The sequence below is a fragment of the Phacochoerus africanus genome, chromosome 12 (assembly GCF_016906955.1).
Source record: "Phacochoerus africanus isolate WHEZ1 chromosome 12, ROS_Pafr_v1, whole genome shotgun sequence".
In the NCBI taxonomy this organism is placed as follows: Eukaryota; Metazoa; Chordata; class Mammalia; order Artiodactyla; family Suidae; genus Phacochoerus; species Phacochoerus africanus.
Window position 1 is genome coordinate 11,628,094 of NC_062555.1, and position 14,273 is coordinate 11,642,366.

At 41.9% G+C, this 14,273-nt stretch overlaps 1 protein-coding gene across 1 annotated transcript in view; it reads right to left on the reverse strand.

The window, feature by feature from the left end:
* Window positions 1–14,273, reverse strand: part of USH2A (usherin) — an 811,661-nt gene that overhangs the window by 272,510 nt on the left and 524,878 nt on the right. The window contains exon 43 of the mRNA XM_047754984.1: window positions 8,064–8,227. Within this exon, the coding sequence (XP_047610940.1) occupies window positions 8,064–8,227 (164 nt within the window). The remainder of the gene's footprint in view (window positions 1–8,063; window positions 8,228–14,273) is intronic.

The following is a 14,273-nucleotide window of genomic DNA, read 5'->3' on the forward strand; positions in this document are numbered from 1 at the left end:
CGTCTGTGACCTACACCACAGCTCACGGCAACGCCGGATCCTCAACCCACTGAGCAAGGGCAGGGATCGAACCCGCCACCTCATGGTTCCTAACTGGATTCGTTACCCACCGAGCCACGACGGGCACTCCCAATGTAAATATTTGAGCTAGAGTTTTATGTTACGATTTGGAGGTAAGGTGTGAATACTAGCTTATTTGAAACACTGGGATGGAATGAAGAGTTCCTACAAGATTATGTTAAATATGTGTACACTGGAGAATATTTTCTCAGATATTCTAATCCTGTTCTGGGTAACCCATATTTTATAGACCACAGAAATTTATGAGCAGGTATCACTCTATCCGTAATGGGTCAAGTCAACGCCAGTGAGTTGAAGAAGAAGGTGATAAGCTCTGGATACAGTCTGTGCTATTAAAGGACGTTTTTGGTAGTGATCTCATGTATAGGTCAGAAGTGTGGTCTTCTTAGCGGTAGCAAATTCTCAAATCTCAAACAAGCCCCTCTTCTTTGTAATGAATTTCCAAATCATTCAACAGTTGCTGGATGGGCTAGTTGAAAGTCCTCTTGCAAAAACAATGAGATTATGCTCTGTACATGCAGCTGGATTATTTTGAGAGGTGGTTATCAATACGAATTATGTCCTCTAGATCTTAATTATCTAGATCAGGAGTCAGCAAACTAGGGTCCAGGAGTCAAATCAGGCCTGCCTTCTCTTTGCATATATCCTGTGAGCCAAGAATGGTTTTCACACTTTTAAATTGTTGGAAAAAAAATCAAAGCAAGTAGAGTGTCTCAGGACATGTGAAAATTATGTGAAAAGCAAATCTCGGTGTCCACAATAAATTTTTATTAGAACACAGCCATGCTTGTTTAAAGGTTGTCTATTGCCATTTTCATGCTACAATGGCAAAGTTGAGTAGTTACAGCAGAGAAGGTGTGTTGCCTGCAAAACCTAAACTATTTACTATCTGGCCTGTTACAAAAAAGTTTGTGGCCCTGATCTAGAGCAATTACAGGAAACCATTCCAGTTAAGAGGTTTTCTGATTGATTTGTCAAGCACTGAATGCTTCAGTCATCTCTCATTAGCAGTCTCAATGGGAGGTAATTTTGTTTCAGCGTAAAAACTTGGAAGGACCCTATTAAGGTGATTTTACCATAGAAGTGTTTATCTTGTGCATAGATTCTCAAATTAGAGTCCAGGTCCCCAGGTTCTGTGGTGCAGAGCTCAGTGTCATGAATAAGTACTTCTTGGAAAACATCAGCTTATCGCAACTACTTCTTGAGAAAATGTCCTACTTTGTCTGAGAGTAAAGGTGCTCCCGTGAAGTGGGGAGATCCTCTTGAACTATAATCCAAGCTGGGATCTTTATTTTTCCCAGCAAGAGAGCACATGCCTTCCATCTAGCTGATGCAACTAAAACAAATACCTGCATTTTGGGACCCTTGCTGCCCCCAGCTCCTTTAGTCTCTCATTGTGTTCCAGCTCCCGGCAATAAAACCACCAGGGAGAACTGTATTTAAAGGAAATGTATATGAAATGTGTTGATTGTTGATCATTCTATATTTGACAATGGAAACAAGATAGATCATTCTTGCTCTTGAATTGATACGGGCAAAGAGGGACAGCGCTAGTTAACTAAGCTCTTGTAACCAAGAATCCCTTGAGTAAAGTGACTTAAAATAAATTTTAATTTCTATCTCAAATAAGAGCCTCAGAGTGAGTGAAAAGATTGTGCTCCATGTGGTCATTCAAGAACCCAGGTTCTTTCTCTCATGTGGCTTTGGATCTCTTAGGGTGTGGGCTATGCCTGCAGAGTTGCAACTGAGAACATTGCCAGGTCCACAGCCCAGTACAGGCTAAGATGAAGAGAGAACAGATAGACACGCGCCTGGGGTTCTGTGGAGATGACCCCAGATGACACATATCATTTCTTTTCACATTCTATTGGTACAAACCCAGTCACATGGCCACAGCTAACTGCAAGGGGGGCTCGTAAACGGAGACCCTAGACTGGGGTATCGGGGCTCCATCACTAAAAGGAAAAGAGGAGTCAGCAGTAGTTACTAGTTCTACCTTCTACCCAAGTTGGAAAATTATAAAGTGAGATACAGTCTACTCTGTAGAAATGCTCACTGTAGAAATGCTTTTACACAAATGTCATAAAATTATGTCTCAAATTTTTACCAGAAATGGCTTCCCTAATAACCTCAAAAGGAAAAGAATCTAAAAAAGAGTACATTGATCATATTTTATATATATCTACATAACTAATTATATGTAGTATAGAATATATTACATATAATTTATATATAAAACATACACATAGAATATTTATATATAACATACATATAGAATATATAACACATAACATAGAATATATTCTCTATATAACATACATGAAGAATATAGATAACATGTTCTCTATATTATATACAGACTATATATAGAATATATGTAACATATTTATATAACAAACATAACACATATATAGTATATATGATATATTCTGTATTATAACATAGCATACATAACATATATGTTATAATATATTCTCTATATATGTTATGTAGAGAATATATGCTATATGGAATATATATAACATTTATATATAACATGTAACATATAGAACATATATACACAATATATGTAACATTTATATGTGTAACATATAGAATATATATTCTATAATATATATAGAATCCCATATTTTGAATTAGAAAACTAGGCTATAGTGAAGTTAAGTAGCTTGTTTTAGGTCATCGTGCTAGAAAGTATTGCAACTGGAACTCACACTGAAGCTTCCTTGATCCCAAAGCCAGTTCTAACAATCATTCCTTTATATGTCTTCATAGAGTTTTGACATTTTTCTAGTTAGGAGAATTTCAAACAGTGACAATAGATGGAATCACCAACCAGAGAGTTTATAGAGTGTGAAAAACACACAGGACGAATGCTGAAAAACTCTTTATCTAGAGCATGCGTAGTTGGTGATGCAGTGGGGAGCGTCTGAGCAAGAAGGGGTCCCCTACCAGAGACCAGCATGGCACTGACAAGACAGCACTGGTTCAGCCATTATGAGAATAACTTAAAGAGGACCACGTCAGTAGGCGCGAGGGAAGAAGCTCAGGTTACAACAGGTGCACGAGCGAATAGGAGGGAGGCCAGTGGGAAAGGCAAATCCAGTCTGTTTGCTTTGGTAGCAACGGGAAGTGATGGGAGGGGAAGCAGAAGAACAAGGTTAGCTGATAACAGTGGGTGCTTTTAAAAGAGGTGAGATTTGGAATTATTTATATGTATGGCCATCTGAACAAGATAAATTCAAAGTCAGAAATCCTTCTAGCTGCAAAATCTGGTGGTTTCTGGCTAAGAGAGCAAGATGAGGCAGATGCGTTTTTGTATGAATGTAAACTTACTCTTTTAATGGTGATGCCTTCACACTTGATGCATTTTCCCGAGAGTTCAGTGAGGTATTTCAGGACCAAAAAGGTCAAATATCTGTGGGAGGAAGGAAGGAAAGGAAAGAGAGGGAGGGCAGGAAAAGATGAACCAGAAAGAGGAAAGATGGGGGGAAAAAAGAGGAAGGAGAGAGATGGACGAGGAGGACTGTATGAACAGCTGAGAGTGGGCGGGAGCTCCTGACAGGTGGGCGGCACGTGGGTGAGTTTTTCCACTTCCTCTTTTTCAAGGCCTTCCTCTCGTCCTTCCTCCAGTGTTCGCTCGCTCTTGTCTGGCCATGATGACCTCGTTAGCGAGGAGACCTCAGGAGAGGCACTGCCTCTCTCCCGCATTCAGTCCCTCGTGGGCATTTTTCACCGTTTATTTTAGAGTGAGCAGTCGAAATGGGCAGGCTGACACTAAATCACTCTTGACAAAGTGCTAATAACCATTAAGGCCCGATGCCTGAGAAAGCGCCGAAAATGGGATGCCTGAGCTCTAAGCGTGGGTCTGAGAAGTGCCACTCACTGCAATTTTGACTAAGTTTCTAACTCCTAGGGCTGTATCAGTAATTCAAGTGAAGGCGTGTATGTCCCTGTTCTCATAAAAATGTGATGCTTCCCACGAATATCATCTATCCTCACGGTATTTCATTTAGGTCGAATTACTTCCTTTTATTGTATAAAGTGAGGCTAAGAACATCTCTATAGAGAAGCTGGGAAGGCTGTAGCCTGTATAAAGGTTAAGCCACTTGCCTGCTGATATTTTCCCTTCAGCAATATGGGAATAATTTCACCCAATCACTGGGTGTTTCAAACCAATCCCCAAATCATCATCTTTATGTGCAATCCTTTGATGTTTAAATATGAGCAAAATATTATTATTTTTTCATGTACTGCAAGAAAAACATTCAGGCATGCATGGAGGGCGTGGAGGGAAGTATGGCCCCTGGGCTGCCAGTTTGCAATGTTTGCCTTAAAAATGAACTGAAGAGATGCAAAGAGGCCTTTTCCTCACATGACCTCACCTAGCGATGCTGCAAACCTTTAAAATGGGTGCTTCTGAAATTTTAATACCTTATGCCTGTTAATCTGTGATTGGTAAACATTTACCAGAGGTATTTTTCTACCAAAATGGTGTTTCCATGTGGAGGGTCATTTCACAGTTAAGAAAGAATATATATGTGTGTGTGTGTGTGTGTGTGTGTGTGTATGTAAGTATATGTGTGTGTATGTAAGTATATGTGTGTGTATATATATGTATATGTGTGTATATATATATATGCGTATATATATGTATATGTGTGTGTATATATATATGTATATGTATGTATATATATTATGTATTTTTCTTTTTCAAGCCACACCTGTGGCATGTGGACATTTCCAGACTAAGGGTTGAAAAGGCGCTGCAGCTGCTGGCCTACACCACAGCCACAGCAACGTGGGATCTGAGCCACCTTCTCGACCTACACTGCAGCTCATGGCAATGCCGGATCCTTAACCCACTGAGGGAGGCCAGGGATCGAACCTGCATCCTCATGGGTACTAGCCAGGTTTGTTACTGCTGAACCACAACGGGAATGCCCAGAATATATTTTTAAAATTACATGATATTTTATTATTTTTTGCCACAACCTCTGCATGTGGAAGTTCCCAGGCCAGCGACTGAGCCTGCACCACAGCGGGGACCCAAGCCACTGCAGTGACAATACCATCTTCTTAACCCACTGCGCCGTAAGGGAACGCCCCTGTTATGGGTTTTAATAAGCAAATATTCCTACGTTTATTCACGACTTTCAACCTATCCTTTTGTGCCTTTTAGTATGTTAGACCACGTGCCAGTTTTAGCCTACAAATCAAGAAAGCAATGGAAAGTAAAACTGCGTGGCCCTCACAGCGGAGTGACTAGTTAATTTACTTAGGATAGCAGGTGGCATGGAGGAAGAAAATGATAAAGCAACACGCTCGCACAGAGCTGACCCTCTTCTGAGAGTTAACCTTTGTGCTCACAAATAGTTATCTGAAAAATTTCCAAGGTATGAATGGAAATAACAGCATGTTGCATTACCTACATCCTGAAGGTCAGAGGTTCAGATTTACCAAGGTAATGAAACTTCAGTGCGCTGCCTCAGACCTATTAGGTTTGTCAGTTTTTATAAGCACGCTTACTTCAGGCAGGCAATTATAACATAAAAGACCTATAGTGGTGAACACGCAGCCGCTGGAACTTCACAGAAATATTCAAATGTCAGATCGGGGGGAGACACCCACCTTTACAAGGAGGCTTTTGAGATGAATCAGGTGGTAAGGGTGACATAGGAAGAGGAAGGTGAGTGACAACATAGTATCCATAAAAATCCATCTCCAGATAAAAACCTTGTATTTTTTCCCTTTCCCAGGGGTGTCTCGGAGGGGAATCACAGCATCAATTAACTTACAGTCTTTCATGTAAATGCTTTAAGAGATTCCAATAGAGGTGATGCAGATCCTTAGAAATCTGCAACCTTATAAACACCCTCAAGCGATGGTCTTTTGTAAAAACGGGTTATTTAGGGGCAACATGGATCAACAGAACCGGTGTGGATTTTAATTTACAGGTAATGTCACGTAATTCTGGTTTTAATTCACAACTGATAACGTAACAGGGGCAAACTCACTTAGATGTTCTAAATGAAACAGGAGCATTTCTCTCTTTAGGCTGTCACCAAATTCAAAGGTTGAAATAAAATCACGAGGTTGCTATTGCTCAGCCAGGAGTCATTGTCTATCTTTTTATATACTAGTAGGTGGTTATCCTAGCGGATGCAATTTACTTTCCTAAAGCAACCACTTTAATTGGGGACTTCCAAATCAGATATTTCTAGATATTCGATAATATTCTAGCAAGTTTTGATTCAACTCTTGGCCAGAACTCAAGTGATGCTTTTAAGAAGGATTCTAATACCTTGTTCCACGAGGGATTCAGTCTTGGTTTTTTTCGGATTGTGATAATGGAGCACTACAAATAAACAGATCAGCTCTTTCATGCAACTCGACTCACCAGCCAGATTCTAAGGTTGCAGGAATGTAAGCAGCTCTGTTGCTTCTTTTTTGTTTGCTCATCCCTGTTTTCCTTAGTTCTTAATCATAAAGATGAGATCATTAAGCCACATTTAACTTAGCTCCCTATTTCTGCTTTTTGTTTTTTAAAATTTTTTAAAAATTTTAATGGAAGCGTAGTTGATGTGCAGTGTTGCGCCATTTTCTGTTGTACAGCAAAGTGACCCAGTCTCACACACACACACACACACACACACACACACACTCCCTTTCTTATTATCTTCTATCACGGTCTATCCCAAGAGACTGGATATGGTTCCCTGTGCTATACAGTAAGACCTGTGCTCATCCATTCTAAATAGACATGACACCTTACCTAACCTGTTGATTCCTTTCCTGGGTTGGAAGGGATAAAGATGAAGAATTAGGTAGTTAAAGAATGGCCGACCCTCTCCCCCCAGCATCCCCTTAGTAAATGTGCAGGCAGACCAGCTGAGCGAGACAACATCCCAAGGAAGACAGGGGAGGTCCCCAGGCCTGGATGCAATGGAAACAAATCGCAAAGATCTGGCCTCCCACCTTAATGAATTTTCCCTTTAAAAATTGTCCTGGCTGAGCAGAATCTTGGGAGTCGGTCTCTGGCTGTAAGCCTACCAGCTTCCCCAGACTGCTGGCTTTTCGGTATAAAGTATCCTTCTTCTCTATCAAAGCTTGCCCCTACATTTATTGGCTGTTGAGTGGCGAGTCGTCAAACCTGAATTTAGTTCCAGGAACAGATTCGATCTCTCTTGAGCTCATCTCACGGCCTGTAAAGTCGTGCTCTGAAGGGGCCCAGGTTGAGACCTGGCATTATTGAAGCAAGTCCAGAGATGGTGTCCAGACTCCCTGTTCCTGTATCAAGCTGGAATCCTGCCTGTCGCCAGGGCTGCAGATGATGTACTTGCAAAAATGCATCACATCCCAGCAATCCTGATGCATGTTCTTGCTAATGTAAGTGATGATAACACGATGGGGGGGCGGGGGGGGGGCAGAGGTCTCCGGAGAAAAGTACACAGTACTACCTGGTACCAAACTGGTCCATGGACAGTTCTAGCACAACTGGCTGGTGTGACAGAAACAAGCTTTATGCTGCAGAAGGAAATGGAAGCAGGAAGAGAAAGCCCAAGAAGGATGGACGAGGAGGGGGAGACTGCTTCTCTTGAAAAAGAACAGCACAGGAACTTGGCTTTTGGTTGCTGCTTTTTTTTTTTTTTTTGTCTTTTCTAGGGCCGCTCCCATGGCACATGAAGGTTCCCAGGCTCGGGGTCGAATTGGAGCTGTAGCCACCGGCCTACGCCAGAGCCACAGCAACGCGGATCTGAGCCTTGTCTGCAACCTACACCACAGCTCACGGCAACGCCGGATCGTTAACCCACAGAGCAAGGCCAGGGATCGAACCCGCAACCTCATGGTTCCTAGTCGGATTCCGTTAACCACTGCGCCACGACGGGAACTCCTGTTGCTGTCATTTTTTAACGTGTCCACTTTAACTCATTTTGGTACTAATACGGGAGGGGGAATAAAGCCCTAAGAAGCTTACTTACTTGGTGTAGCCCATCTCACGTCTATGGCCGTGTGGTTAAGAACAACTGCTGTGAGGTTTGCTCCTCTCTCTGGACGCCCGGCCAACGTCCTCACGGTGGCTTCTTGGCTGGATGTGAAGCCCACACTGTTGTGTACAAAGACCTTGTACCCGTACGTTGTAAACCTAAAAGGTGGTTTTTCAAAAATTCAAATACAAATTTCTCTTTCCAGAAAACAGGATACATTTTCTTTCTCCTCACAAAATACAGGTGCCCCCCACCCAGAAAAAACCATTTTCTCCCCCCGCCAATGCAGGTTCTTCTTTGTGCTCCCTGCACAGAAACAGCGTGATTTTTGTACCATGTGAGCCCTAACCAATGTGTTAAGAAAATGTTTTCTTCGAAATGCTAAGCAAATACTACTATTTAAAACAAATGGGGTTTATCGTTTTCTCATCCTTATTGTTTTCAGAAGTGGTGAGGATTACAGCTCAATTCCAGATGCAATTACACATCTGGCAACCTGCCAGCCTTCTATCTGCATTTGATCCGGAGAGTTTTATGCTCTTCTTTGGAGAAACTCATCCATTTTCAAATATCAGAATCGCTCATCACCGTTTTCTTCCTATACCTGTGCTTCCTTCTCATAATCTCATTGGCAGATAGATAAACCCCGAAATTAAATCGTAAAAGTGTGACCCACGCATACAACATCCACCTGCTGAGGGTTTTGCTACGGTGAGCTGCGCTTTGCCATTGTGAGAACATATTTACTGAAATCGACAAAGTGGAAGCTGAACACTGCTTTTCAGGAGGAGAAAACTGGACCTGGTGATGTGACATGAGGGACTTTCTCAGTCATATATTAAGTCAATGATGGGCTAAAAACACATTCCTCTTTTTTTTTTTTTTTTTCCCAGGCATTAGACTTATCAGGCTTTCTTTTTTGGGTCAAACTGCCTGGGTAGGAAAATGCAATTTATAGACGTCATCTGGCTTTGATTGGACAATGGAAAGAACTTGCTTAAACAGATGATATAACACATGTGCCCCCCACCCCCGCCTCCACACGGGGCGGGGGTGGAGGGGCATCCAGCTCTGAGGGCAAACGCTGGTCTCAGATCATCACCTGCTTGGGGTTTAATAGAGCACAAGGAGGCCTCCCATCCAAAGCAGGGCCTGTGGAATCTGTCTCAAGATGTGACACCTTATTAGTCATGACAACGAAGGGAGGGTGCTGTTTGCAGGACTGTGCTAAATGACATCGCCAAAATTATGTCAGGAGTCTCACGGCAGTCTGCCACCACCCAGGCAGAAGAAGTCTGCTTATCTTACTTTGTTTCTCACTCACGGCCTGAAGGTATTTTTGTGGGCTTTGGACCCAGCCCCATTTAAAGTGTGGCTCCTCTACGGTAGCTATAGGTAGACCTGGTGATTTATTTGAGGCTATTTATGATCTGTTTCCCCCAAATAAATACTAGCTTCGGATCCACGACATCTCTCTCTGCTTTACCACCTCCCCTTGTGCCTTTCTTTTCTTCTTTTATTTCTACTTTGGAAGCTGTAGTGGGCTGAACTGTGTCTCCCCCCCGCCCCAAAGATGTATTTAAGTCTGAACCCTATAGTACCTGTGAGCATGACCTTAGCTGCACAGAGTGTCTTTGCAGACATAATCAAGTTGAGTTCACACTAGGTTTGGGAGAGCCCTGAATCCAATGGAATGATGTCTTTACAAAAGAAGGAAGAGGGACAGTTGCGACAGAGACACAGACACACGCAGGGAGAACACGGCCAGGTGAAGGTGAGTGCAGAAGTCAGCGTTCGGCTGCAGGAGGCTGAGGAACAGCTGGGGCCCCCAGAAGCTGGAAGAGGGAAAGAACAATGGTTCGCTAGAGCTTTTGGAGGAGAGGCTCCTGGCCGTGCCTTGACTTTGAACGTTTAACTTCCAGAACTGCAAGAGAATATATTTCTCTGGTTTTAAGCTACCCAGTGAGTTTACAATAGCCCAAGGAAAGCAATACATATGCTTTTTTGCAAGTGCTAATAAATCCCCACAAGAGAATGACAGCTGAAAGATAACAATGGTATTTACTGAGTACTCAATATGGGCAGGAGTTTTCTATATTTATTAGCTCATTATTCCACACGTACAGCCAGTATGGAAAAAAGTATGGAGGTTCCTCAGAAAATTAAGGATAGAGCTACCCTATGATCCAGCAATCCCACTCCTGGGTATAGACAAACCTAATTTAAAAAGATACACGCACCCCTATGTTCATAATAGCACTATTTTTTTTTGTCTTTTCTAGGGCTGCACCTGCAGCATATGGAGGTTCCCAGGCTAGGGGTCTAATCGCAGCTGTTGCTGCCTGCCTACACCACAGCCACAGCAATCCCAGATCCGAGCCACGTCTGTGACCTACACCACAGCTCACGGCAACGCCAGATCCTTAACCTACTGAGCAAGGCCAGGGATCGAACCCACAACCTCATGGTTCCTAATTGGATTCGTTAACCCCTGAGCCACGACGGGAACTCCATAATAGCACTATTTACAACAGCCAAGACAGGGAAATAACCTAAATGTTCACTGACCGACGAATGGATAAAGAAGATGTGGTTTATGTATATGGAACATGTGTAGTATGTATAGTGTGGACAAATGAGTGTCGAATGGACTACTACTCAGCCATGAAGAGAAGGAAACAATGAATGCCATTTGCAAGGACATGGATGCAACTAGAGATTACCATACTCAGTGAAGTAAGTCAGAAAGGAAAAGACAAAAATACCATATGATGTCACTTATCTGTGGAATATAATATTGCCACAAATGAACCTATCTATAAAACAGAAATAGACGCAGAGACAAGGAAGACAAACATGTGGCTGCCAAGGGGGAGGGGTTGGGGGAGGAATGCAGAGGGAGGTTGGGGTTGGGAGATGTAAGCTACTGTCCCTGGAAGGGACAAACAGCAAGGACCTCCTGTGTAGCAGAGAACTACAGTCGATGTCCTACGAGAAACCACGTGGCAAAGAATATATTAAAAAAGAGGGTGTGTGTGTGTGTGTGTGTGTGTGTATAACTGAATCACTTCACTAATTCAGCAGAAATTAACACACTATTATAAGTCAACTATACATCAATAAAGAATTTCTCATTATTCAACGTATGATTAGAATACCTGTTTTGCTAATGAGGAAAATAAGGCTCACAGAGCTTGTTGAAGCCATTGAGCTGTTAAGTGGGAGAGTTGCACGCTCAAACCTAGACAGTCTGATTCCAGAGCCTGTTCTTCTAACCAGGATGCACCTCGGAGAGCATCACAGTGCTGGTGAGGATGACGATAACAACAACAAACACCATGGCAACCGAATCCAGCCATGGCTGGACGATGCCACAGCACTGGTGCTTGACCTTTGAGTTCTTTTTCTGGCAAGGGGGATAGATTTTTGCATGTGCATCCCAACGGTCTCACCACATTTCCTTTGTGACCACTAGGATGAATTTGAAGGATGGGGAGTCAGGGTTAAGTTTGTGCCAGTCCAATGCAACAAAGCTAACGGCTCTCACGGCAACTGAACCGCGACCTTGACATCATTGGCTCTCTTCCCGGGTAAAAGCACTTTTAATGGTGTTTTCCTTCTCAAAATGGCTTAAAAGAGATGAAGCCAGAGTCCGATGGCTGATTCCTGCTACAATAGTTGAAGGTTTTTTCCCCGTGTTGAGGCCAGGATCCATCTAGTCACCTTTATGGCTTTACCAGGGTACCATTTTCGTGGTTCTTTTCCACAAGTGGAATGAGAAACGTCAGGTGGCACTAAAATGGTAAGTTGTACATCAGTTCCAGTGTGGGGCCTTAGTTCTTCCTGTGATACTTTAAGCTACATCATCATGATTTAGGTATGGTGAAATGTATAATTTATGTCTGCATGGAAGAAACTGAGGCCACGTAGGTACATATGATTGGAATACCTGATTTCAAGCTACAATTGCACCTTGGTGTCTGTAGGGGACCCACTCTAGGACTCCCATGGATACCAAAGTCCAAAGATGCTCAAGTCCCTTCTATAAAATGGCACAGTATTATTTGCATGTAAGCTATGCACATTTTCCTATATCTTAAGTCATTTCTAGATTACTTACAATACCCAATATAATGTAAATGCTATGTAAACAGTTGTAAAAACAACGTAAAGGCTATGTAACTAGTTGCAGTCATACGGTAAATTTAAGTTTTGCTTTTCAGAACTTTCTTGGGTTTCTTCTTCTGAATATTTTGGATTTGCACTTGGCTAAATCCTAGGTACAGAATGCAAAGATACGCAGGGCTAATTGTAATAGTAACAGTTTAGAGTGAGAGGTGACTTTAAAGCTTATCTGCTTTAAATAACAAAATATGTGCTACATTTTACAGTGAAGAAACCTGAGATGCAGACAAGTTAGTGGCTTTGGCTGAGGCCACACAACTTGCTAAAAGGTTTAGGTGGGCCTCTGGTTTATTCAATTCTATTTTTTTTTTCTTTGTTATAGCCACACCTGCAGCATATGGAATTTCCCAGGCTAGGGGTCAAATCAGAGCTGCAGCTGAGGCCTACACCACAGGAATCACAATACTGAATCCGAGACGCAGCTTGTGGCAACACCGGATCCTTAACCCACTGAGTGAGGCCAGGGATCAAACCTGCATCCTCATGGACACTATGTTGGGTCTTTAACTAGCTGAGCCACAATGTGAATTCCTCATTATTTCTACTATTCATTATTTTATTGAGTTGAGAACTCAGTAGGTATCTCATTTGATGTCATGCATTGGTATTTTGCATTTTCTTTAATTTTCACGGTTAAGTTAAAATTTAAAGGAAGTAAGATCTTGAGCCCTCTGAGACGAAATGCTAAAATATACTATTCTCATTACATCTGAAACCTAACCTTTGTCAGGAAATATACATGCCTCTGACTACGTGGGTTGGTATGTATTTCACCACTTCATATCAAAAAAGACTATATCTGTTTGCTTAAAGCGTTCTGTTCCTTCGCTCTAGTATGTTGTTTTTTGGATGGCCTTAGGTGTTGGTTTTTGATGGCAAACAGGATGTCCATTTAGTTAGTAAGAGAATACTTTTAAAAGAAAAATGTTCCATCAGTGACATCATAGGCTCATGCAAAACACATATATCAATCAATTTCTTCCCTAAATACTAATTGTGCCTCTTAGGTATGTCTTGAAAAATGTACCATTTCAAACCCTGTAAGAAACAGCGTTTGAAATCTGCAAAGTAAATGAGAACTTGCGTTGCATCTAAACTGCATCCCGCAAAAACAACAGTTTGAAGCTCAACTGAGCGATACGAGGCTGTTACCACAGTTATTCCCCAAATGATTAATTTGCTTGACACCATTCTCCAGCCCCTTCCTTCATCCTAACACAGAAAACAGTAAAGCTCTGTTGTCTAATAGACTTGACTCTGGTATTTTCCCTTGCAAAAGAGAATATACATTAAAATCTTATTTATGGAATGAGACTCATTTCAAGGTTCAGTTGTTATTCCTCAAATGAATGAGAAAACGAGGTTCTGTTTAGATGACAAAGTTTTTAATCTGTTTAGTGAGTAGATAATTTTGTTAATAAATGAATGGATACTTTACAGCTACAAAAGCACTCAGTCCTATAACTTTCAGGTCATGTATAATTTGCATGGTTAGTGACACAAAAAATCTACCTGTCAGATAGAGAAATGATCCTACAAATTATAGTGCTCCCTTATGTTTGATACACCGTTACCTTATTCATTCATTAATTTCATTCAAAAAATATTAGCCCTAACAACATGCCAGACGCTAAACATAATGAATGTAACGTCTGTCCTGCTAGAGTGTGTGGGTGTATAATCTTTTTACAGAAATTTGTTTTCGTTTTATTTTACTTTGCTCTTTAGGGCATATGGAAGTTCCCAGGCTAGGGATCAAATTGGAGCTACAGCTACCAGCATAGCCACAGCCACAGCATCGCAAGACCCGAGCCGTGTCTGCAACCCACACGGTAACTCACAGCAACGCCAGATCCTTAACCCACTGAGCGAGGCCAGGGATTGAACCTACCTCCTTACTGATCCTAGTCGGGTTTGTTACCGCTGAGCCACGAAGGGAACTCCCACAGAAATCTGTGTTTAAAGGAGCACCTCTAAAATATGTATTCATGTATTCCGTTTTCTTTCTACCCTCATCAG